We start from the raw sequence: 24482 nt of genomic DNA on the forward strand, positions 1-24482 counted from the left end.
TATAATTGCTCTTCTTGCAAAGTTACAAATGATGTCAAGGCATGAACGAATGGAGGGAAGAAGGACGACTCCGTTGAATATAAACTTAGAGCATGGCAAAGTAAGATGAAGGCCACAAGGGAAGGATCGCTCCTGTCCCTCTCCAAGGGACCAGGGCGATACAATGGTGAAGATACGTCCCTCTCAAGTTCAAGGTCGTCCCTCCAAGGTTCAAGACCGATCCAAGCCAGGACAAAAGGTGGCGAGGACATTTCAAGGCATTTACATCAAACGCAACGTTGCAAGGGTCATCACATGGAAGGATTTGCACTCTATAACCCAGATCGCTCCTGTCCTTTGGCAAGGGACCAGAGCGATATCTACATAATGGCGTAAATTTCAAAAGGCAAACAAGTTTCGAGCAACCAAGAAGGTCGAAAGGACATCATTCCACACAATGAAGTTGATTGCAAGTTGGTACAAACAAGAACAAGCACATAATGATGAACTTCGCTCCTGTCCCTCTCCAAGGGACCAGAGCGATATTAGATGTGTTGATCAATTCATGCAAAATTCGCGTAAGGACAATATATTGCAATGTTCTGGAGGGTCCATGGTATGACAACAAGGTGATAAACAAGAGTTTTGAACGTCCAAACATCGCCAAATGGTGTAAAGGCCCCACATCGCTCCTGTCCTTTGGACAAGGACCAAGGCGATCCTATCAGAACACTCGCGTTCCTTCAAAGATCAAAGCGACGCAAGGTTAGGAAGTGCGAAGGACAACGTTTGAAGGACATTGCAAAAGAGATCGAAGTTTAAGATCGCCAAGACCAAGGAAAACATGTGGATCGCTCCTGTCCCTCTCCAAGGGACAAGGGCGATGATCCTTATAACATCGAAGGTACCTTGCAAAAGCAAGTGGAAATAAGCGCAAAGGACACAAGCAATGATATTTCGAAGGTCAAAGATGCAAGGTGAACGCAAAAACATGGAGATCGCTCCTGTCCCTCTCCAAGGGACCAGGGCGATGATGGTCATGGGACGCACTTGCTCGCACAAGAAAGGCATTCAAATTCAAAGGACCACCAGATGATCGATTTGGGACGTGAAAATGAAGGAGTTGAACGTTAAAAATGCAAAACCAAGACAAAATAATGGATCGCTCCTGTCCCTCTCCAAGGGACCAGAGCGATGAGGTACGTCCCTTTCATTTTCATATTTTTGGCGCCAAATTAAACAATTCGAATTTCCTTAAATGCTAAATCGATTTAAAAATTGAAAATCTTATTTAAATTGGCATTTAATATGGCGTTAATCTTTATTAATTATTTTTGCCTTTATTAAAATCGAAATTTGCAAATAAAAAACGCAAGGCATTAATAATTAATTAATTAATATAAAAAAAAAATCGATTGGAGCGCTCATTTATGGAGGTCGGCCTTGTTATGTCATTGCAAATCATTTAAAAATCGTTTGAAATTGTTATATTTAATCAAGTCGGCCAAAGAGATAAATCGATGAGAGCGCTATATATATAGGGAGGTGAAAACTATTGTTTTTGCATCATTATTTTACCTCTCTACATGCGAATTAAGGAAGACGAAGGGAAGTGTTAAGTGTGTTCAAAGATAGTGCGAATATTATCCAAGGTGGTGCGAGTTTCATTCATCCAAGGGTGGCGCGCTTAGCTATCAAAGGTGGTGCGATTCCAAACCAAAGGTGGTGCGAGTTTGAAGGTTTATTTGAAACCACGTCCAAGGCGAACTTGAAGACCACGCCGAAGTACGAATTTGAAGATCCATCCAAGACCACGCCTAAGGCGAACTTGCTAAAGACTTGGTGATTTATTAATGCGAAATTGAAGATCACATTCTCTCCAGAGGTGGCGAAGTCAATTCTGAGGAGATCATATTGAAGATTATCTTTATACCTCAATTTTGCCTAGGCGAATTTTGTTTTTTGCATTCTAGAGTTAGCTCTCTATTGAGGTATGGCGATTTAATTTTTATTGTTTTATTCATTCATCGTCATATTTCAAATTTTGAATTTTAAATCTCTTAGCTCAATCGTTGTATTTTAGGAAATGATAACTCTAGGGACTTATCATGAGGTTTCCTAAAATCTATCTCTTTTATTTACGTTATTTATTGCAAAATCTATTTCTTATAGTGAAATGTTGTGTAGGTATGGCGACCCCAAAGGCGGGAGCATCCACCAGTCGCTCGGAGAATAATAGAAAGTGGCATCATTAAGGCGGCCGGTTTTCCTCCAGCCATTCAGTGTCACGAGTTGATGATCGAGTGTGCCCGTCATTACAATCCACAGTCCAGGACAATTGTGTCCAATGAGGGAAACATTTTGGCGTTCCTTTCAGAGGAGGCCATAAGTGAAGCCTTCCATCTTCCAGAGCACAGGGACATGATATACAAGAGCATTGAAGGAGCCAGGTCAGTATACGATGATGATCCAGATGCTTGTCTAAGCATAATCAACAAGAACTGGCTACTCAAGAGTCGTCCCCGTCTGAGCAAAGTACCGAACACACCGCACAGGATTGATTTCCAAGAGGAGTACAGAGATTTGATCACCATGCTCAACAGAGTTACAGGAGCACCTCATGCCTTCTATTTTGAGAAATGGATGTTTTACTTCATCCAGGTGATTGTTCAAGGAAAGGGTACAATACATTGGGCTAGGATAATTAGCCATTGCTTAGACGTACAGTTGAGAAGACTCAGGGCTACTAAGTCCTTCCACATGAGTTCATATGTCATCTATGCCTTAATCAGGAGCGTTGAGTACGCAGGACTACCTCACAGAGGAGTGATTGGAAGAGGACCCGGTGAGGTCAGAGTTTGCGAATCCTATACCTACTTGCATCATCCACCAGGGAAGAACTACAAGCTAATCAATGATACTTTCACGATGAACATCACAAGGACGTTGCAAGGAGGGATTCACAACAGATTATCTCAAGATGCCCAGGAGTTAATCAAGAGGTACGGTGCTTGGTTTATTCAGTTTCCCAAGTTCACTTACATTAGAGTGTATGGATGTCCTTTACCTCCATACATGTTGCCGAGGTACCCGACAGATAGAATTGTGTTACTTGAAGTAACAAGGCAGTTGGCAGCATATGTGAAGGCATTCAGACACAGACATCAGAATGGAGTTCAGGTACCTATTATTTTGGGTAATTCAGTTGAGGTATGTCCTAATGTCTTAGCCATGGATGATGCAGAGAGGGAGTTAGCCTTGTATCCTTTTTCATCTTTTGCTTGGAGGAATAGTTTTGATCCTCATGGACATTTAGAGGAGACAGTCGGTAGAAGATTTAGACATGAGTACCAGATTGAAGATTTTATGATGAATCTCCTAGATGATCTCGAAGTGAAACGTAAGATACATTCTAGATTGCCTCTGGATTTCATCAGGAAATGTAAGATTTACAGAGTAGCCGACCAAGCTCAGGACAACGGCAGGCACATCCAATCTTCATATGATAGAGAAAGCAAGACAATAAGTTTGAATTGGAATGAGCCCGAAGCCGTGGATTTAGATGAATTGATGGCACCAGTCTTGTCTTGTACTCGCAGATGGGTAGACATTCAACATCAGAAGTTGAGAGAACAAGGCATAGCCATGTCTTTTACTTTGGAAGAGAAACCAGCCGAAGGTGGAGCCAGTGTTAGTGAAGGCAATCCTAATCCTAGGAATTCAGGTGAAGGTAACCTTCGATGTGCCAGTGAGGGCAATCTCCATTCGAGAGGTTCAAAGAGAAAGGAAAGATCAGAAAAGAAAGAGCCTTCCAAGAAAAAGCAAGGTGCCAACAAAGATCAAACACCAGGTACTTCTTCCAGGCCAGAAGACAGAACAGTTCGAGTGGAAGAATCCATGGAATCGATGGTACAGAATGACAGGCAGGAGGAAGAACAGGCACAGCATGTTTCATCCGATGGATCTCTCCAAGACTATGATTTAGAAGAAGATAATGAAGTAACATCTCCTCCCAGACAAGAAGAAGTAGTACACAAAGAAATTCAAGTTCAAGAGACAAGATCAAATATCCCAGATTGGTTGAAGGAAAGATTGACTAAGGTGATCGTAATTGAGGACGAGGACAGTGCAATCGATCTAGAGAGCCTTGTTGGACGTTCACATATGACAACAGAGAAGAAGAAGGCTACAAAGATGTCCAAGATGATTCGAGATGAGACTGGATCTAGAAAACTGCAGATAGCTACACCGGCAGCAGACAAATATGAGGGTGAGATCCTAGCAGAGGACTATCATATACAGACTATTGAGTTAGGACCATCCACAGCAGAGCAGACTTTAGATGATGCCACCGACACATTTGAGGCATTGAAGGATAAATTCAGAGAAGAAGTAGAAAAGAATAGAAAACTTGAGAAAGAGGTCGGTGCATGGAGGACATATTTCAGTCACATCAATGAACCTTTGGGACGTCAGGATCCAGTTAGGTCACCATTGCAGGCATTGCCCCTTCAATCAATCAATGAAGCAGAAAGATTCAGGAATATGGTCCAGCGTACATGTAATTGGATGGATAGATCTCACACGGTGGCCATTGAGTTTATTACAAGGATGTCGAAGATCACCCACCAGGCTATCCAAGTCCTTGAGATAATCCACAGACTGATGGCAACAGTAGCTGCATTTGCCCATACCAAGGACGTTGTCATTCCTGTCTTGAAAGTTATAAGACATACATCCAGAAGAATTTTAGCACAAGAGAAGATCTTGGAAGGCGATTCTCACAGTTTGTTTCAGTGGTCAACCTTACTCCATATAAAGAGTGTTCTCTTTGAGGACATCAGTGTTAGATGTGGTCAAGTTGAGGAGGTGATCAATCCGATCCAGGACAGAGTATTTGAGGTACTTCGTACCATTCTTGGCAGAAGGATCGAGGTCGAGACAGATGTGGATTTACAAGAATTTGAAGATAGAATCAAGATCATCTTTCGCAAGGACGCAGATGTTACAGATGAGCAGTATGATCAGATGTATGCCACCATGCTCCTGATTGATAGAACTAAGGAACTTGAACCTACTTGGGACACAGCTCTTCTAGATGCATTTGATCAGGTTATCCACTTAGAAGAGAGTATCAAGAATCTTCCCGAGATTCCAAGCACAGAAATCGAAGGAATTGTGACAAAATTCATTGCATATGCTAAGAAAGAGAATTGGAAGGGGAATAAGATTCTAGATGAAAGGTTGTTACAGATGACATGACATCTTATTTCTCATTGGTTGATACCTCCTAGATTTTTGTGCCAAATTTAATATTTGGCTATGCATTTAATATTGTTCAGTAAAAAGGAGGTCATTTGTAACAAACCCTAATTAGGGTTTAGGTGTCATGATCTTGCCCATTGATTTACTTTCAATCTGGACCTTTCATTGTAATTGGGGATGCTATTTATACCCCAATTTTTCATTTCATTTGTAATAGAATAGTCAATAGAAAATAGAGAATAGAGTTGAGAGATTAGAGTTGTAATCAATTTTTATTTTGTAGCAAGATTGAGTCTTGAAGAGAGAAGTTCAAGCAATTGTTGTATATGATGACTTGGAAATCAATAAAATATTGAAGTTATGGTGTTTTGTTGCAAATTTCTTGAGTTATCTTCATGGTTGTTGGATGTACTTGAATCACGCTCAATCAAAGTAGTTTGTTAATTTGAAAGGCTAAGTGTGAGGTTTGATATTTGGTAGGATTCACTATCCAAACCACTAGCTTCTTGCTGATTGTAGGAACGCCTTGCGTGGTCGACTGGAAAACGTTTTGAGTCCTTAACCTTCAAGCATTTTCGCATCTAGGATATGTACCTTCGTAGTAGTGTCCTTGGTCTTTGATGCATTGAATACCATTCTTACCCTAGAAGATCGCACTAATTTCAATTGAGTTGTTATCTTATGGCAAAATTGAAGTTGGTTGAGTCTTGCCAAATCTCATTCATACTAAGTCGTTCATAGGGTTAGATTAGATTAGACCTCTTAAACCCTGTCCTTTTTTTTCCTTTTTTTTGAAAGTTCCTTTTAGATTAGTAAAACCTTCGAACTATTGAATCCGTAAGAAGCCTTGAAGGAAACAGCAAATCACATCATACCACTAAAAAGCTTGTCCACACGTGGAGACCCCACTAAAAGAACCTTGGAGTCCACCTAACTGATCCTTTTTGCAGATCTTCAGCAGTTAGAGACTATTTTCTCAAGAGAGGATAAGATGCCTAATGGTATTTTATTCTGTGTATGATTGTGTACAAAATACACGTCAACAGATCCCCATTAGCATTTTCTTCAATTTTAGATTCCATCGAATCCCAAAATTTGTAGTCATGTGACAAGTGTCCTCTAAGCTTTCTTTAATTTTTGCATGCACATGTCACCATTATCTTCCAACTCATCCTGTGGCCTCCTCTTCTATTAGATGCTCACATGTGTGAGATTCTCTTCCCCATGTGGCCAACCTACACTTTCCTTTTCTCTCTATTGGTCGCATTCTTATATCTACTCCTCTTGCATTTTCCAGTTATGTCTCCACTTGTCAAGTCTTTGTTTTTTCTAATGTGTGCTCACACATGGCCCTTTCCCCATGACGAGTCTCTTTCTCAAGCAGCCTCCATCTTCTCACTCAATCCTGACTGTCCATTTCACAATGCATCTTGGCCCTCCATTTTAGCCATCCAAAATTTGTAAATTGGAGCCTTGTCCATCCATTTCATCAATCCAATCTATGCTAGATTTATGCTATCAAAATCATATCAATCTTTCCATCTTGCTAAGGCTATGTTGTTGAAAGAGCAATCCACATTGTAGCACTTAAAAGACCAAATCAAGGAGACGTGGGTGTATATGCTTCAGTTCAGTCTTGAGGTGAGAAAAGGTAAACTTGTGTGTATTGCATTTATCTTGTGTTTTGAATCTTTCACATTTTCATCATGAGCCAAACTTTTTTCTTTTGATAATATACTGATGCCATGATAGCAGAAAGTAGGATGTAAGGGTTGGTATATTTGATAGTTTGTCTCTGTTGTGCATAACACCTGAATGTTACATCAATAAATGAAGTGTAAAACATAAGAGAATTGCAGTACATTTTGAATTTCACTAATTCTTTAGTTCACTATAATAGTTTTGTTTGTTTTGATGATATAGTGCAATTAGATTAGCTAATATGTCCATGTGCATAAAAAAACTTACTCAAGAGGTCTTAATTTGATGCCAGTTTATTTTCTGCCCACAAAACAAATCACGACCATGCATAAAATTGTTACTAAATAGTCCATCTCATAGATCTTTTGCAAATATTGGTTTGACTAGTAATTTCGCTTAACTATTTTGCAGGCCCACACCTCACTTCTGTATAATGAATTCATTGTTTACAATGTGGAACAAATACGTATGCGGTACATTGTTCAGGCGAAATTCAACTTTTGTCAATAAAATCTCAATGAAAATATATCCTACTGTCAATTGTGGCTTCAGGGTTTGAACAAAAGAATCTTGATTTGTTAAGCAATGTAAATTCAAACCAAAAAGTAGATGAGAAAAGCCCCCTTTTGATGGATATAATTATTCACATAAATCTTACTGAATGCAAGGATCAAATTTGTATAAATTATGTTTTAGATGCTTCAAAGTCACACAAATTTATCGGAGACATTATAAATGGTAAGAAAGAACAATTCATCATTTCATTCTTCTCTTAGGAATTATTGCTTCATGGTGCTTTTGTGCTTTGTTGATTCTCTTCTATTGAGATCAAATCCTCTATAAATTGGTTAGTCTATGTCGTTTAACTTCTTTGATGTTAAAAGGAAAGAAGAGTCTAAATTGAGTTTACTTGCATATTTTGGGGGATGACTATGCAAAATCTCATTTGGAGTCAGGTTTCACACTTCCAGATTATATGGAATGATTATGTTGTTTATTTTTAGTTTGTGATACTAGCAAAACATTTGTATAGAGAAACATGTATAAGGAACGAGCTATTAAGAAGAAATTTTGCCTTGTTTAGTTTTGGCTGTGTAAAACTGTTTAAGGTTTAGAGAGTTCCAAAAGCCAAAATTAAATAACATAAATTTTCTTTTAAGTGGACTGTTTTGTGAAAATAAATTTATTTTAAAAGATGTTTGAAGATTATTACAAACCCAAATGATTTTTTAAGAGAGAATGTTTACAGGGTTTTAAAAAACTATAAATAAACAACACAATTTTTCCTTTTAACAGTAAAAGAGTTTAAACTTTAGTTTCCATGCAAATAATTTCAAGTGTAGAAGATCTGATATTGATTTCTCTGTTTCGTATAATTTTTTTTGAATTGGTAAGTTATTATATCTACATGATACTGAAATATAGATCTGTTCAGCTTCTAATGAACATTATGCTTAATTGATCTGATACTATCTGAAATAAGCATTTTCCAAGCAAAATGAAATAACTAGTTTGAAACAGAAAATGAATTTTAAACTTGCAACAATGTTTTTTTTACAACAAAGAACCGAAACCATAAACTTTTGATTGAAACAGTAATCTATTCTAGGAAGATATAAAACTAGTGCACATGAAAATTTAGCAATACACTTAAGGAAAAAAAGAGGTTGAGAGATTATAGTTTATCTTGAAGTTCATTCTGATCTTTAAAAATAACTTTACCAATGATTTAGAGGGAAACCATCATTAGGGCGTTTTTCCACCCAACCACGGACTTACTAGTCCCCTGTGCCGTTTCCAACTGGAAAGGCCCGACCCTCCGCAAGGAGGTAATGAGAAGTTGAATTCATGCCATTTAAGATTGGTGTTTAACCTTACACAATACCTACTCGGTCACACACTATAGGCTACACCTAACTAGTATGACCTCTAACTGGGTTGCATAACTGGATTAACGAATTGATTGGTGCTCATAGATAGAAGCATCACATTGGCCAAATGTTTTAATATATTTGCAATCACGCTAATGCATGAAGTCAATGTTCGTCACCCTACTTGGTTGCAATTTGGACGTTTAGGACATAGGTTCTTTAATGAGAATTTTAATTAATGGATGACCATTATGTTAATCACTTGGTAACCATTATAATATACATAATTCGAGTGTAAATACTTTTTCTCCACCGAGTGTTATAGTTAAATTGTAACTAAAGACTCAACCTTATTGTTTAAAGGTGTAACTTGTCCACCTTTGGGTTCATTATTCCATGGTTTAGCTTGATATAATACCTTAGTATGGAAAAAAATATGATAGACAACATGATGCAGGAGCATCCTCGGTTCATAGCAAATATTTTCCTTTCTGTTTGCAGTTTCAACATTTCTTTCTGTGTCCTGGATTTGGTTCACCGGATCATGTGGAGTTGGATTTTGCTTGAAGACTTGATCATCTTCCTTATTCCCAAACCATGAAGCATTTGGATTGTTTTCTAGTAAGTTATCGCTATTGGTTTCTGTGACAATTTCTTGTTATCGGTTGACAGTTTTCTGTTACTGATTGCCTGGACCTATTTGCATTTGTGATCTATTGGATCCCTTCCATAGCTTGCAGAGCCCCGAGCATTGATTCCGATGTTCCTTGGCGTGTGGCCGACCTTTTTTTGTGATCTACACTTCATCCTTTGGATTTTTCGAAGGAATCTCTTAGCGGAGGCCGACCTTGTTGGTTTTGCATGTTAGGTCTTGTTTTTCGGGTTTTGATCCCTTTTTGGGTTGACCGGATTCCCTTGGATCGTATTAAATCATTGTAATAGAGCATTAGAATGTAACGAAGAAGTTAGACTGAGCATAAAAGATAGATCTTAAGATTTGAGGTCCTGGTTGTGACCTGTTTTGTATTTCGACCATGTTGAGTAGGCCTATGAGCTGGTTTCTATGACCTGGTTGTTACCGGTTGGTTGTAATCAATTTTCATGTTATAATTCAATCTATTTTGCATTGCCTCCATCATGTCTTAGTGTTTCCATTGTGTTTACTCTTGCTAATCGGTCTGGACTGATCTCTTTGAGGTCCCTCCTAACCGGTGACTGCTTCAAGTGGTATCAGAGCGAGTTTTCGTTCTGGAGATTGTGTTGTCTTGAGAATTTTGTTGTAGGGTAGTGGACTATGGATCCAACCTGCATTTGTAGAGGATTGGAGTAAATGATGGCACGAAGAGGAACTAGGAATGGAGGAGCGCGTGGGAATGCAGACCCTGTTGTGATGGAAATGTTGCGAGGAATAGCAGACGGTTGGAAGCTGTGGAGATAGCCCAGAGAAGAGGCCGACACATCGAAGATGTAAGTGAAGATGAAGGAGAAGAAGCTCAGACAGAACAAGTAAACCCACTGGCAGTTGATCCGGATGAGGAAAGGTTTTTGAGGGTTTTGAGTAGGGCGAATACTAAACCTCATTTTACCCCACCAGAATATGATGGAAAGTTGGATTCGGATGAATTGATGGATTGGATCTAGGAGATGGAGAAATATTTTGATTTTGAAAACATCGCAGAAGAAAGGAAGGTGAAATATGTCTGTACTCGATTGAAAGGTCATGCATATCTTTGGTGGGAGCATTTGCAGGTTGATAGATAGAGAAGAGGTAAAGAGAAGATCAAGACATGGGATCAGATGATTGCTAAGTTGAAATCAAAATTTATGTTAGTTGATTATCAAGTAAATCTGTTTCGGAAGTTGCAGAATTTGAGAAAGAAGGAATCTAGTGTGAAGGAGTACATCGAAGCATTTTGCAAGTTGAATATCAGATCCAGACACGTTGACGATGAAGTTGAACAAGTTGCAAGATATTTGAATGGATTCCGGGTGTCTATACAAGATAAACTCAGTTTGATCAAATTACAGAGTGTTGAAGAGGCTTACTAGTATGCCTTGAAGGCAAAAGAAAAGCTAAACAAAAGACATGAGCAGAGGTAGAGAGGCAGAGGTGGAAGGTTTTCCAGAGGAAGATTTCAAGGAAGAAGAGGATATACAGGAGATAGAGGAACTTGTACAGATCAGAACGAGGACAAGGAGGTAAGCAAAGAAGGCAATTCATACCGGAAAGATGATAGAAATTTCTATCGGAGGAGAGAACCGGATGGCTACCAAAATGAGAATTTTGGAAGACAAGACAAGAGAACATTTAGAGGAACTTGCTTTAAGTGTGGAGGAGAAGAACATCATGCTTTCGAGTGTAAGAAGACAAATAATACCGAAAGAGAAGCAATGGTGGAAGAAAACCTCATTGGATCAGATAACAAACTAGAAGATGGAGAACTGTTGATGACGAGGAGAGCTTTGTGTCATACCGAGAGAGATGAAGAGCCCTTGCAGAGAAAGAATTTGTTCAAGACCAGATGTAAGGTATCCGGTAAGTGTTGTAAAGTTGTTATTGATAGTGGTAGTTCAGATAATCTTGTTTTAGAAGAGATGGTGAATAAGTTGAATTTGGAAAGATTGAAACACCCTAAACCTTATCAGATAGCATGAACATAAGTTGTTAGTAAGTGAACAATGTTTGGTGAAATTGAAAATTGGGAATTATCATGATGAAGTCGTGTGTGATATTATGCCTATGGATATTTGTCATCTTTTGTTGGGTAGACCTTGACAGTTTGATAGACAGGCAATACATGATGGGAGGAAGAATAGATACACTATTGTGGCCAATGGGATGAAACAAACCTTGTTGCCCTTGGAGGAACCTTTGAAGAGTGAAGTCTGTACGAATGCTAGAATCTGTTTGGTAGATGGAAGGAAATTCTTGGATGGATTGAGACATGAGAATGTGTGCTTTGCCTTAATTCCTAGGAAGATTGAGAATGTGGAGCATGAAGAGGAACAATCGGAAGAGATAAAAGATTTGTTGACAGAATATGAAGACATCGTTTCAGATAATGTGCCTGATGGATTGCCACCTGTGAGAAGTATCAGTCATTGCATGGACCTGGTTCCCAAAGTTAGTTTGCTTAACAAAGCTGCATACCAAATGACACCGCCAGAGAATGAAGAACTAAATAGACAAGTGCAGGAGCTGTTGAAGAAAGATTTGATCAGAGAAAGTCTAAGCCCTTATGCAGTACCAGCAGTATTAGCACCTAAGAAGAATGGAGAATGGAGAATGTGTACCGATTCTAGAGAAATAAACAAGATCACAGTGAAATACTGGTTTCCTTTGCCTAGGATGGCATAATGGACTGTTTGAGCGGAGCCAAATACTTTACAAAGATAGATTTGAAGAGTGGATATCATCAAATCAGGATCAAAGAAGGAGATGAGTGGAAGACAACATTCAAGACAAATGAAGGACTACATGTATAGTTGGTGATACCTTTTGGGTTAAGTAATGCACCAAGTACTTTCACGAGACTGATGAATGAGGTATTGAAGAAATTCTTCGGTAAGTTTGTTATTGTATATTTGGATGACATTCTGATTTTTCAGTAAGACAAAAGAGGAGCATTTGTTGCATTTGAGACAAGTTTTGCAAAGGTTGAGAGAAGAAAAGTTGCTGATAAATATTAAGAAGAGTACTTTCATGAAGGATGAGTTAGTCTATTTGGGATTTGTGATATCTGAGGATGGTTTGAAGATGAACCTTGAGAAAGTAAAAGGAATTGTTCAGTGGCCTACATCGGAAAGCATTGAAGAGGTAAGATCATTTCATGGATTGGCTAGTTTCTACCGGAAGTTCATCAGAAATTTCAGTTCAGTTTGTAACCCTATGATTGAGACCATGAGGGGAGATCGGAAGGAATTCAAGTGGACCATTGGAGCAAACAAAAGTTTTGAGATGTTGAAGCAGAAAGTGACTGAGCAACCTATGTTAGCTTTATCGAATTTCAATAAAGTGTTTCAAGTGGATTGTGATGCAAGTGGAACAACAATAGGAGTAGTCTTGAGTCAAGAAGGAAGAGCAGTAGCATATTTCAGTGAGAAATTGAATGATGCCCGGAGGAGATATTTAGTGTATGATTAGGAGTTTTATTCCATAGTACAAGCCTTGAAGAAGTGGAGACATTACCTGTTGCCTAAGGAGCTTGTGTTGTATATGGATCATCAAGCCTTGCAGTATTTGAACAGTGAGAGTAAGTTGAATCAGAGACATGAGATGGGTAGAATTTTTGCAGAGTTGCACCTTTGTAGAAGTGGAAAATCTAACAAAGTTGCTGATGCATTGAGTAGGAGAAGGAATTTGCTGACAGAAATGAGAGTGACAATATTAGGATTTGAGGAATTGAAAACTTTGTATGATGATGACCCAGATTTTGTAGAACCTTGGAGAGCATGTAGAGAATCGGTTACGGTAGATAAAAGCAAGTGGTTGGATTACTTCATTCAGGATGGGATGTTATTCAGAGGAGTTCAGTTGTGCATACCTAAGAGTTCTATGAGGGAGAATCTGATAAAGGAGAAACACAATGGAGGATTAGTCAGACATTTTGGTATTGACAAAACAATAGCATTGGTGAGTGAGCATTACTTTTGGCCCCAGATTCATAAGGATGTTAAGAAATATGTGCAAAGTTGTAGAGTTTGTCAAGTTGCAAATGGTAGTAGTTAGAATGTGGGATTGTATAAACCTTTGACAGTACCGGTAAGATCTTGGAAGGATATAAGCATGGATTTCATACTTGGATTGCTTAAAACACTGAGAGGGAATGGTTCTATATTTGTGGTAGTGGATAGATTCTTGAAGATAGCTCATTTCATACCTTGTAAGAAGACATAAGATGTATTACATGTAGCAGACATATTTTTCAAGGAAGTAGTGAGATTGCATGGATTACCTAAGAGCATAGTTTTAGACAGAGACACTAAGTTTGTTGGCTATTTTTGGAGAACACTTTGGAAGAAGATGAAGACAAATTTGAAGTTCAGTGTTACTTTTCATCCATAGATTGATGGATAGACATAAGTAGTTAACCATAGCTTGGGAAACTTGTTGAGATGTTTATTTAGAGATAAAACCGGAAGTTGGGATTTGATTCTTGCACAAGCAGAGTTTGCCTGCAATTCAGTAAACAGAGTACCAGAAGAACACCTTTTGAGATTGTTACCGGAGTGCATCCTAGAGGTATATCAGAATTAAGAGATATTAGCAGTGAAGACCAGAGAAGTTCAGAATCAGAAGAATTTGTTGATCACATGAAGGACTTACATATTCAAGTTAAGCAACATTTGAAGGACATGAACAACAAGTATAAGGAGAAGGCAGATGAGAAGAGGAGACATAAAGAATTTGAAGTTGGCAATGAAGTGATGATAAATTTGAGAAAAGAAAGGTCTTGGTTGGAACTTATAACAAATTGCAGATGAAAAAGTTTGGACTTTGAAGGATTTTGAGAAAGTTCAGTTCTGGGAATGCATATGAAGTGGAGTTATCGAACAATTCTGAGTACTTCACCTATGTTTAACATTGCAGATCTTCATGAGTATCATGAACCAAAATTCAGTGAGGATAGTATTGCAAACTTGGAGAAACAATTGCCCCGAAAGAAACCGGATCAGATTGAAGACATTTGGGACAATAGGATTGGGCGTAGTACCCAGAGCAGTTAGTATAAGGAGTATCTTGTGAAGTGGAAGGACATACCAGTTGAAGATTCATCTTGGATTTCTCTGGTAGAGGTAGACCGCCTTGGTTTTCCTCTGACCCCGACAAAGTGAGAGACTCACTTTTTCAAGAACCATGGATGTTTGATTCAAGAGCATCCCCGGTTCATAGCAATCTTGCATCAACCAAAAATATTTTCCTTTTTGTTTGCAGTTTCAACATTTCTTTCTGTGTGTCCCAGATTTGGCTCATCGGATCCTGTGGAGTTGGATTTTGCTTGAAGAATTGATCATCTTCCTTATTCCCAAACCATGGAGCATTTGGATCGTTTTCCGACAAGTTATCGCTACCAGTTTCTATGACAATTTTCTGTTACCGGTTGCCTGGACCTATTTGCCTTTGTGATATACTGGATCCCTTCTGTAGCTTGCAGAGCCCTGAGCATTGATTCCGATGTTCCTTGGCATGTGGCCGACCTTTTCCCATGATCTACATTTCATCCTTTGGATTTTTCGAAGGAATCTCTTGGCGGAGGCCGACGTTGTTGGTTTTGCATGTTAGGTCTTGTTCTTTGAGTTTTGATTCCTTTTTGGGCCGACCGGACCCCCTTGGATCGTATAAATAATTGTAACAGAGCATTATAATGTGACAAAGAAGTTAGATTGAGCATAGAAGATAGATCTTAAGATTTGGGGTCCCGGTTGTGACCTGTTCTGTATTTCGAGCATGTTGAGCAGGCCTATGAGCTGGTTTCTGTGACCTGGTTGTAATCAATTTTCATGTTTTAATTCAATCTGTTTTGCATTGCCTCCTTCATTCTTTGTGTTTCCGTTGTGTTTACTCTTGCTCACCGGTCTAGACTGATCTCTTTGAGGTCCCTCCTAACCGATGACTGCTTCACAACAAAGATGTTATCTCTCATATGAGTACTAGCTTCTATGTTTTGTGTGTATTGTGTGCATTTGTGTTGTTACTGCACTATTCGAGTGAACTATATATATATAGTTTTGCTTGCTAGTTTATCTAAATTTACTATTTAGTTAAACAGAGCTAGAAAAGAACTTCTCAATAATCATTGAAGAGAATAAGGTTTAAGAGACACCACTATTGAATTGTGACTCTTGTATTTTGTGCAATTAGTATTTCCATATTCACATTCCATGAAAATCATTTACTTCTTGAGTTTCGTATCTTCGTAAACGCTCTACTCATTTGTTTTCTATTGATATATCTCAACAATTCCAATGAATCTCTATTTGGTAGGGTTTAGTTCTAGTTCAAACCTAAATTCTACTACATGATGCTACGCTAGCTGAGTAATTACAAGAATCTCCCTTTGTTTAACTATTTAGAGCTTCTTATAAATACTTAGCTCAATCCATGTAGTAATTGCTTAATTCAAGAAACATAAGAGTTCCTTTCATAATTAAAACAAGGAAGAGGATGTGCAGAGCCATTCCAATATAGATGAAACATGACTTGGTAAGTAGTGGAGGAATGATTCAATAGGGTTTCTTGTGCAGACTTTCCAACACCCATAGTTCTTTCCCTAGCTTTCACGAGTGGATTGTGCAAGACGCTACTACCAAGAGTGTTTCAGTTATCGTTGCAATTTTTCAACAAAACTGATGTAGAGTACGTTTCCAAAACAGAGAAAAATATGAATGGTTCCTGTTACGAAAATACTCCTATATTCTCCATCAAGAATCGGTTTTGTTGATTCTGGTTAAATTTTCAATTCCAATTTGAGTGAATCTCAAGCAAATTTGGAAGGCATGCCAAGAATTTCACCAAGCTTAAGTGAGTTTCATCTCAAACCAACTCGCTGATTATAATGTCAAGTGGTTCTTAATATAACCCCATGTCCCCATGCTGCTGCTTAAATGTAAAATCGGCTTAAAATTAAGCAATTGGAGTGTTCCCATGGAAATTTTTAATTAAGAGGAAAGGATAAATTATAATCTTTTCCTATTTTCGTGTAGCAGCGACTGCTTAAAACTTAAAAATAAGCTTTGAAAAAGGGGGCGGGGGTGCTGAAAATAAGCAGCAACTGCTTATTGAGAAAAATGACAAGTGGCTCCACAATTTTTTTTCCCTTTTTTAATGTTTCCATTTTTTTCTTTAAAATTTAGGTGAAAATTTATTATTATTAAAAATACAATTTAAAATAACTGCTTGTTTTTATAAGCAGCAAAATTCAACTTTCATGGGGCCACCAACTCGACAAATTGCTGCTAAAAAATTTGAGCAGCAGCTGCTAGCCAAAATAAGCTAAGAAGCCGCATGAGGACCTACCCTAAGCATTATTCTCATTAATAAACATGACACCTGCCAATATGGTTCACCAAAGGCCATATCAAAATTCAGTAGAAAAATAGGATCTTAAAATAATCTTTGCTTGCAAGAGTATTAACAAATGTATGCGTATATATATAAATATAACATATGTATACATGTCCATACAAGCACATATAGATATGTGTTCATTAATGTCTTGAATATATATATATATATATATATATATATATATATATATATATATATATATATATATATATATATATAGAGAGAGAGAGAGAGAGAGAGAGAGAGAGAGAGAGAGAGAGAGAGAGAGAGTGTTTCAAAAAGCTCTATAATTATAGGAAACATAAAGAGTAGAGTTTTGGATCTCATTTGGTTTGGTTGCAAGAACATAAAACCAACTCCAAGACTAGAACAGTTAAACCTTAATCCTCTATACTGGCCAAATAGGGTTACCTGACTCACATTGGTTAACGATAACGAGGTTATATAACTTAACATGTCTCACTTACAGATAGGGTTACAGATGGCATTGAGTTCTTCCATTATCTCTTGACTTGATGATACTTCCCCTCCCTTCTCGGAGGATGATGACCCTGCACACATTAGGTCAAATTCAAGTAATTTTGAAATCCTAATATATCTTTGTCATTTTGCTTATTGATAACAAAAGCAAACATATCATAATCTATCATGATTAATAATAAATCATCAACATATATGTTGCAAATCATCATTCCATTGCACTGAGCACAAGTATCAAAGCATAAAATAACATCAAAATATTTAGGGCACAAGTGGGATGCAACACTATCCTTGCCCCAATTTTATTTTATTTTTCCATTTTCTTTACATATTTTAATGTGTATTTGTTTAGAATAAATCTTGGACTTGTGGATGTAATTTTTATGATTGTGATATTTGGAGGGAGGCTTTTCCATTAACACAACTTAGCGGTGTTTGTGCTCAAGTTCATGAGTGTGTGCATGCTATTGTTGTATTTGGTTCATTGTCTAGTTCACTTTGGTGGATAGATAAAGACACATAATGTGACAATTTTCTTTATTGGCCAAAAATTGTAATCATAATTGACCTAGATCATTTCTGTTTTTAAAATCCTTTAAATTTGTACTAAATAGTGTGATAACGTTAGTGCATGCTTGGTGCTTTCAGCTTACATTTACAAGAATAAGCTTTATGGCAAATTCATTATAAACTGATTTGTTGATTTCACTCGGAAATTTAATGGGGCTTTTAGCAGTAGCTGCTCTATGTAAATTGGTACAATAATGGCAATAACATCTTTTGTGCATTTAAGTATAATATATTTGTAATGATGATATCTTGATTATTGGTACAATAATGGCAATAACATCTTTTGTTCATTTTGTAATGATAAAATCTGCATCTTATGCTAATGTTTATTTAGTTTTGTGTTTATTTTGAGTGTGTTTTAGTATAGTAATGTATTAGTAAATAGTGCAATCCTACATGGAATTGGGTTTATTTTTTGATCCTTCACTTATCCCCACTTACTCATATTTTCACATATCCAACCATATATTGTTCATTTCTAAATATTCCCACTCTATTTATGGTATCCCACATGTCTAGAGTTCATTCATTGCATTAGGTTTATGACTTCCTTATATAGGTCAATCTTGCATTAGCAGATTTGACCCCAAACATTCAAAAATCACTTGATTACTGTTTTATTTCACTTCTCTCATGAGTTGACTTCATACATTTTCTTGTAAATATTGCTATGTGGTAGTAATGAAAATTAGTCGTTTGGAAGTTAATTCACATCCTAGAATCATTCACATACCAATAGCATTTATTAGAACACTTATCTTGGTGCACTAAAAAGAACATCCTTTAGGTCAAAATAATCATCTAGGACATTTGTAGAGTTGTTCGTTGTTTGTTGGTCTTTAACATGACCATAAAGTTGGCCTCTCTTGGGTGTTGACTTAGAGGACTTGGCCCTAACAATTTAACAACCTCTTTAAGGTATTTCTAAAGACCACAAGTCCTTATTGACTTGAAACGCAAAGGGATTTTATTGAATTAAAGAGCAGAAATGTAAATTTGCAGGATCAAAGTCACAAGCTACATGACAACTTTTAGATTTTAAGCTTGACTTTGATATGTAGATTTGACAATAAACCAGAATAGACAAGCTTGGAATTCTAGATACTAAGCACACAAAATGTCTTTTTTTTGTACGAGTAATACTTGATGTGCACAATACCAAATTGCATTTTCCCATTAACTCCTAAAGCTAAGTGCTTTGATCATCTGCAATTATTTTCCTACCTTATCATTTAATACTTTATTATTCACTTCCATAATTACCACATAATTAATCTAAATAGATTTAAGCCTAGATAAAGACTAGTGAATGCTTTTCTTTACAATATTATTATATCCGTGTTTTCAATATGTAGTTTTAATTATGAAATTGTGAGAATTGCATTTGCATGCCCTTTTCTATTATGTTTCAGGCTCACTTAGATTAGAGTATCTTGAATGCAATAATTAGTTTATATGTGAATTTTTTAATTGACTCAAAATCACACATCTCAATTTGATCATTGCTAATCACTAGATTTGCTTTACTAATCCCTATATATTTTCCATCACTATGGATTAGATTAGTGGGGGTAGAGCTGACACTAGTTAATACCATAGTTGTGGATTTTATCCCCAAACTTTTAAAATTTCAAATTCAAATCTCTCACTTTGTTGACCTTTCCAATAGCCATTATGGGTTGACACATCACATATGTTGATTTGCGAGCCAGTTTGTTGTATTTAAAGGTATTCATTGATTTTGAGATCACGTAAGAATCTATTAAACACATCTAAATTTTGATTTGCATAGGAGAATAAAAGGAATTTAGCACATAATTGATTTTTTTAGTAGATGATATCATCCTAGGTCCATTGCATGCTTTTTTATTTTCTAACCTTTACTCTAAGTTGTAAAGCTAGTTTTCTAGGGTTTGACCTAGAAGAGCATGCACTTTGTAATCTAGAAGATTCATTAAAGGTGTTTTTAAACATTGCTAGTCCATATGAGAATTTGGCTATTGAAATAAGGGCAAGTGTAATCCAATAGAGCACTTTTCATAATATTAGATTCACAAGCTACAAATTTTGATTTGCACATCAAATTAGATTAGCATCTGTGGAGATCAGGTCCAATTGTATGGAGATCAAGTCTTCTTGCGTGGCAAGAGATTCAAAGTGATGAACACAAATTTTATAATGTGAGATCTTCATAAGAGTCAACCAAGAAATTTGAAAATATTGCCTAATCAATTCTTGACTTTTATCACAAATTTATCCAAATAGATTCAAGAATTAAGTGCCTTTATCCCTATAATCATTTTTAACATTTAATAGATATTTTCTATGAATAGTACCAAATCAATTGTCTAAGTTTACTTGTACTTATATGTATGCATTTATTTAATAAGTCTAGATCAATTGTTTAGTGTGTTTAATCCCTAACAAGTTACTATTCAAGCGATGTTCTATCCATCTAAAATATATGACGATTACGTAACAAGTTAGACATTAATCCAACAAGGTTTTGTTTTCCATTTAATAGATAGTATGGGAAGTCGTGTACGATGCAACTTTTACTTTGAGACTTGTAAGTTCTTTTTTATTGCAATGAAATTTGTTTGTATAATTTTGTGATGGTTTTGATTGTTAAATTCAACATATATTTCTTAATCACTAAATACATTCTTTTGCCTTAGCGAACAATATAGATAATAGTTCGTCTATATCATATGGAAGGCCTATCATCTTTATATATATATATTGGTTTGTTGTTCAATCTATTTTAGCATTCATTTTCTTAGATTTATTTAGGAAGGCAACAAGTTGCATCAAATTTTTAGCTGAATTTTTGTTGCCACCATTACCAATATTACGTGTGTATCTAAGAAACAATTGAAGGATCAAAACCAATTACAAGTTGAGGGGTGTATTTAATGATTTTGTTGAAGGAGTTCAAAAAAAAACTTCATCTTTAGGGAATTAATTGTGTATTTAATGAGTTTGTTCAAGGGGTTCGAGTAATTTGTTGAATTTTTCATTGTTGAAAGTTGAACCTATTTGTCATTATTAACACTGCCAGAATTCTCGAGTTCAACTCCTGCACCTGTTTCTTGCACATAGAATGGGAGGGAAAGATGTTGGGAATAGGGGTTTGCCTTAGGTCAAACCTCGATTTTAGAAGTAACCATGAAATTGAATTGATAAATATAATAAAGATTGTAATAAAATACTTTCCTTTTGAGGGAAAGGCTAAAAATGATTGAAACAATAATGTATACCTTGATGAATTGTTTTTTGACCTTCACATAAAGGTTTTAGGGTTTCATGTAGGATTTCTTCATAAAACATTGATCATGGATGCCATCTTCAATACTTGAACTTGACTTCACTTCTGCTCCAATGCTTGATGAATGACTAATTGCTTGTTTACTTGAATTGAATTTGGTCAAAGTGTAATTGAGATCATAGAAGTTGTTAGGTTCCAAATGAGAGGGGTAGACCTTTTATCCTTGATCGTCTAAAAAGAAATTGAATTTTGGGAGCAAGCCGACATGGGATCAAATTTTTCACTCAAATGAAATGGCCATTGTGAGGCCCCAATCTAGCGCTTGATTAGGAGGACTAGGGTGTGGTATGCCTTGGTCTTGATTTCAGACTAGGGCATGTGCCACCCTAGTCTTGAAAAATTAGGACTCCAGAATGAGGGGGGAGATGGAAAGGTGATAAAAATGTGAGTTTGGAATGTGGTGTGAGTAGAATCAAAATTGTAATCAGACATCAAAAGCTAGAACACTAAAGTGAGGCCTAGGTGAAGATGAAATTGTAAGCGAGCACAATTTACAACACTACATTTAGCCCCCACTTTAGTTGGAGTATGAGACTAGACATATTCATGGTAAAGTACAAAGTTGCATCTTACTACTGTAATATTGAGATAAAAGGGACAACATAAGAAAGGAGAAGAGGGAGAACATGATTGTACTAGTCTAGTAAGATTTGCTTACTATGAGTCATGAAAAAGAAAAATACCAAATTACAAAGATAAAGGTTCAGTTTGCAAAGTAACTTAAGTGTCAAAAACATGTCATGGTGTGTGCAAAAAGTGTAACCTTGAGTAGAGTGTATGCCCCCACGTGAAAGCAATTGCAAATGCATTATCGAGAGCAATTGCTTTAACCAAACATGCATCCAAAAGACAAGCACATTACCACAATGAGATGCCTCCAAGAAAGGACAAATCAAAGGATAATGGTCACAAAACATATAGGAAAAAGAACATAAGGTATCCACTAACTCTGAGGTCAGTATGCTCTTATGATAAATAATGTATAACAAGAATATTTGTATTGAATTGACCTCATCCTCCAAAGGTAGTGGAACTACAAACACAATGGAAGAAGAGAACAAGTGCCTTTTTGAGTCAGCATGGAAGAGACCAAAAAGAGATCTCAATGCTTTGCATCATCCCCAAGTAGACAACACAAGGCACAACATATAGAAGAAAGGAGATACAAATAGAAGAACGTCACAACAGATTTAGACTCTATTACCTTGCATCAACAAAGTAACAAGGGTCATCCAAATAGAACCTAACATAACATAAAAAGATGTCAAACAACATATCACGAGGGAAACCCATTACAAACAAGAAAACACATAAAAGAGAATCTACAACTCGAATGAAGCTAGTCAAGCAAATCATCTACCTCCCAATTTTGTGCAATATCATTTAGGGATGGTGGGAAATATGAAAGTCGAGCCACTTCGATCACAATAAATTGAGCTACCACAAGTTCCAAACAAAGACCATGCTCTAATGATGAGTTACTTTGTTTATTACTAGGAGCTAGGGTTAATGCTTTTGCAAAATGTGAAGATAAATCATGATTAACATCAATAAGCTCATACATATCATCAAAATCACTAGAATCAACATTGTTAGCATGAAAAACATCATCATTTATATCATCATCTAGATTAATAAAAATAAGATCTAGACTAATACGAAAAGAACTTGAACCATCATTTTTCTTAAGCATTTTTAATCTTAGTGATTTGAGTTGGACTTCCTCCCCAGGGTTAGGTGAAGGTTGTACAAATGAGGATGAAGTCAACATTTGGTGTCTTTGGGGAGGAAATGGTTTGGGAAGCAAGATCACAAGCCTCGACACAATGTCTTCGACGACGTTCTTTCGCACAATGGTTCCTTTTCATTTTTGCCAAGGGTTGCGAAGGTTGAGGATCAATGGAAATAGACTTCTTTTCTTCCCTTAAAGGGGGAGGAACGGAAGAAACCCCACTAGGTTGAGATAAAATAGATGTCGAGCGCTTTCCTTTGTAAGATGTAGGAGGTGGGATTGAGGCATATATAGGAGGAATAGGAGTAGGAAGAATACTAGGTCCATTACAAGGAGGATTAATAGCCATAGGTATAGGATCTACAGGATTACTCAAGGAAATGATCATCTCTTTTTTTCACTTTTGATAAGAAAAGAAAAGGATGTCACTCCAAGGATTAAGAGGTTCAGGTTGTTTAGGCCAAAAGTAATCAAGGATGAAATTACCATTCTTCATTGTGGGTTGGGAAAGTATATGATTAATTGTTAGATGGTGCCATTACAAGGTAATTTCAAACATTTATGAAATGTAGAAGGGATAGCTTTCATGGAAGAGAGCCAAGGATGTCCCAACTTCACACGAAATTGATCTGATGTAGGAATAATAGCAAAGGTGACATCTACGCACTTAGTACCAACCTCAATAGGGAGAGTAATAGAACCAATAGTGGGGCAAGAGAAACCATCATACATCTTGACCATAACATCAGATTTATCGTATGTTACTTGATGCAATTGTAAGATATAAATGTATTCTTTGGTAATCATATTCACCATACACATTGGATCATTGAGCACCCCTTGTGAGAGTTTGCCTTTGATCTTTGTTGCGATATATAATGGGCCATCAAGTGCAACAATAGTCTCAGTAGGATCAAAAGTAATGCATATGTCTTTAGGAGGTGTAGGTTTATCAACAAGATTCACAACATTGTTAGATTCCATACCAAGGTCATTGGGAGAAAAGGCAAGAGACTTAGACTCAACAACATTGGTAGAGTGAGAAGGGAAAGGATTGGTGAAGATTCAAGGAGATTTTGATTAGGAAGAACTATGGACTTGTTTCCTTTGTCATTCATGCCAGCTGTGGATATAGGAGACGTAGAGCTCTATGACTATTTTTTTTTAAAAGTAGATGATCATTATATCTTAATCACAAGAGTAGAGGACATTAGGATTATTAGCATATGAAAGTTTATCTAAATATTCACTCTATGAGTGGGAAACAAGAGGAGAAGTACATTTAAACTACCAAGTTTATAAAGAGAATAGCTCTCACATGAGTCTAATTCCCAATTGGATGGTAAGGATTCTACCCTCAATTTTTCTCTCTATCATAATAATTCGTTTTTGCATTGGCAAGAAATGCCACATGTGATAATTAAAGAGCTCCTTGATATATATGATGGTAAGTTATTATTAGAATATATTTTTGTTAAGTTGAACTTG

General features: G+C 36.7%; 1 protein-coding gene across 3 annotated transcripts in view; it reads left to right on the forward strand.

Annotated features, from left to right (window-relative positions):
- Positions 1-7727, forward strand: part of LOC131048690 (poly [ADP-ribose] polymerase 2) — a 237155-nt gene extending 229428 nt beyond the window's left edge. For all 3 annotated transcript variants that reach the window (XM_057982747.2, XM_057982748.2, XM_057982750.2), the window contains one exon: positions 7357-7727. In XM_057982747.2, coding sequence (XP_057838730.2) covers positions 7357-7455 — 99 coding nt within the window. In that variant the 3' untranslated portion in view covers positions 7456-7727. The remainder of the gene's footprint in view (positions 1-7356) is intronic.
- Positions 7728-24482: the final 16755 nt, after the last annotated feature.

The sequence above is a fragment of the Cryptomeria japonica genome, chromosome 2 (assembly GCF_030272615.1).
Source record: "Cryptomeria japonica chromosome 2, Sugi_1.0, whole genome shotgun sequence".
Lineage (NCBI taxonomy): Eukaryota > Viridiplantae > Streptophyta > Pinopsida > Cupressales > Cupressaceae > Cryptomeria > Cryptomeria japonica.